The sequence below is a fragment of the Plasmodium vivax genome, genomic scaffold, assembly GCF_000002415.2.
Source record: "Plasmodium vivax scf_7211 genomic scaffold, whole genome shotgun sequence".
Lineage (NCBI taxonomy): Eukaryota > Apicomplexa > Aconoidasida > Haemosporida > Plasmodiidae > Plasmodium > Plasmodium vivax.
Genome location: NW_001849915.1, coordinates 1 through 1187, shown reverse-complemented (window position 1 = coordinate 1187; position 1187 = coordinate 1). Strand labels below are relative to the sequence as shown.

The following is a 1187-nucleotide window of genomic DNA, read 5'->3' as shown; positions in this document are numbered from 1 at the left end:
TCAATGGTGATGGTGATGATGACCGGTACGCGTAGAATCGAGACCGAGGAGAGGGTTAGGGATAGGCTTACCTTCGAACCGCGGGCCCTCTAGACTCGAGCGGCCGCCACTGTGCTGGATATCTGCAGAATTGTCTTGACCCTTGGACTGCTCGCGGACCTCGCTGAAGTAGGGGTGCTCCATGGCCTCCTTGGGGGCGATCCTCTTGGCGTGGTCGTATATAAGCATCTTATCGATGAGGTCGATCACCTCATCCTTGGCAATGTCAATGTTTGACTGCGTGAGGAAGTGGGACCAGGGTTTGCGCTCGTACTCCCCCAGGATGTTTAAATAATGGGGCTTCAATTTTATGTTGTATTTTTTTAAGTAGGCATGAAGATCATCAGTGCCTAGCACTTTGGCAATCTTAACAAGCTGATCGTAGTTATCGTGGCCACAAAAAAAAGGCTCCTTTTTAAATATCATCCCAGCCAGCATACATCCTAAGCTCCAAATGTCTAGAGAGTAATCATACAGCTGTAGATCTATTAGAAGTTCCGGTCCTTTGTAATATCTGCTGGCTACTCTCACGTTGTATTCCTGCCCCGGGTGGTAAAACTCAGCTAGCCCCCAATCGATGAGTCTAATTTGCTTATTCTCGTGGTCAATCATAATGTTATGTGGCTTCACATCCCTATGCATGATGCCCTGGCTATGGCAGTAATCTAGTGCCTTCAAAATTTGGTATATGTAATAGCGTATGTCCTTATCGGTGAACTTAGGGTACAGCGTTTTGAAGTCTATATTATTAATGTATTCAAAAATGAGTGAAGGCGTTTTGGTGACTGGGTCTTTGACTATGTCTAGTAGCTTGATGATGTTTGGGCCTCCATGCAAGTTTTGCAGAATTTTGATTTCTCTCTTTATTTTTTTTTTCTTTACTGGTTTAAGTACCTTAATGGCGCAGGGCCTGTTATACTCCGTGTCGTAGCCGTTAAACACTTCGCTGTATTTGCCCCTCCCAATCTTCTTCATAATTTCGTACCGATTCGGCTTGTTCCATTGCAGCTCCAAGTTATCGTAGTCGTAGTATTCTTTGGGCTTATGGATGTTCACATCAGCGTAGAACTTGGGAATGTAGATCCGCTTGCTGATGGAGCTCGAAGACATGGTGAAGGGTACTGGATCCGAGCTCGGTACCAAGCTAA

At 45.5% G+C, this 1187-nt stretch overlaps 1 protein-coding gene across 1 annotated transcript; it reads right to left on the bottom strand.

Annotated features, from left to right (window-relative positions):
• PVX_252300 (casein kinase II, alpha subunit, putative) lies at positions 1 to 1149 on the bottom strand (the record flags this gene model as incomplete). The annotated part of the gene is made up of 1 exon (XM_001612332.1): positions 1 to 1149. The coding sequence occupies one exon, from the start codon at positions 1147 to 1149 to the stop codon at positions 1 to 3; it is 1149 nt and encodes a 382-aa protein (XP_001612382.1).
• Between the last annotated feature and the right edge of the window lie 38 nt (positions 1150 to 1187).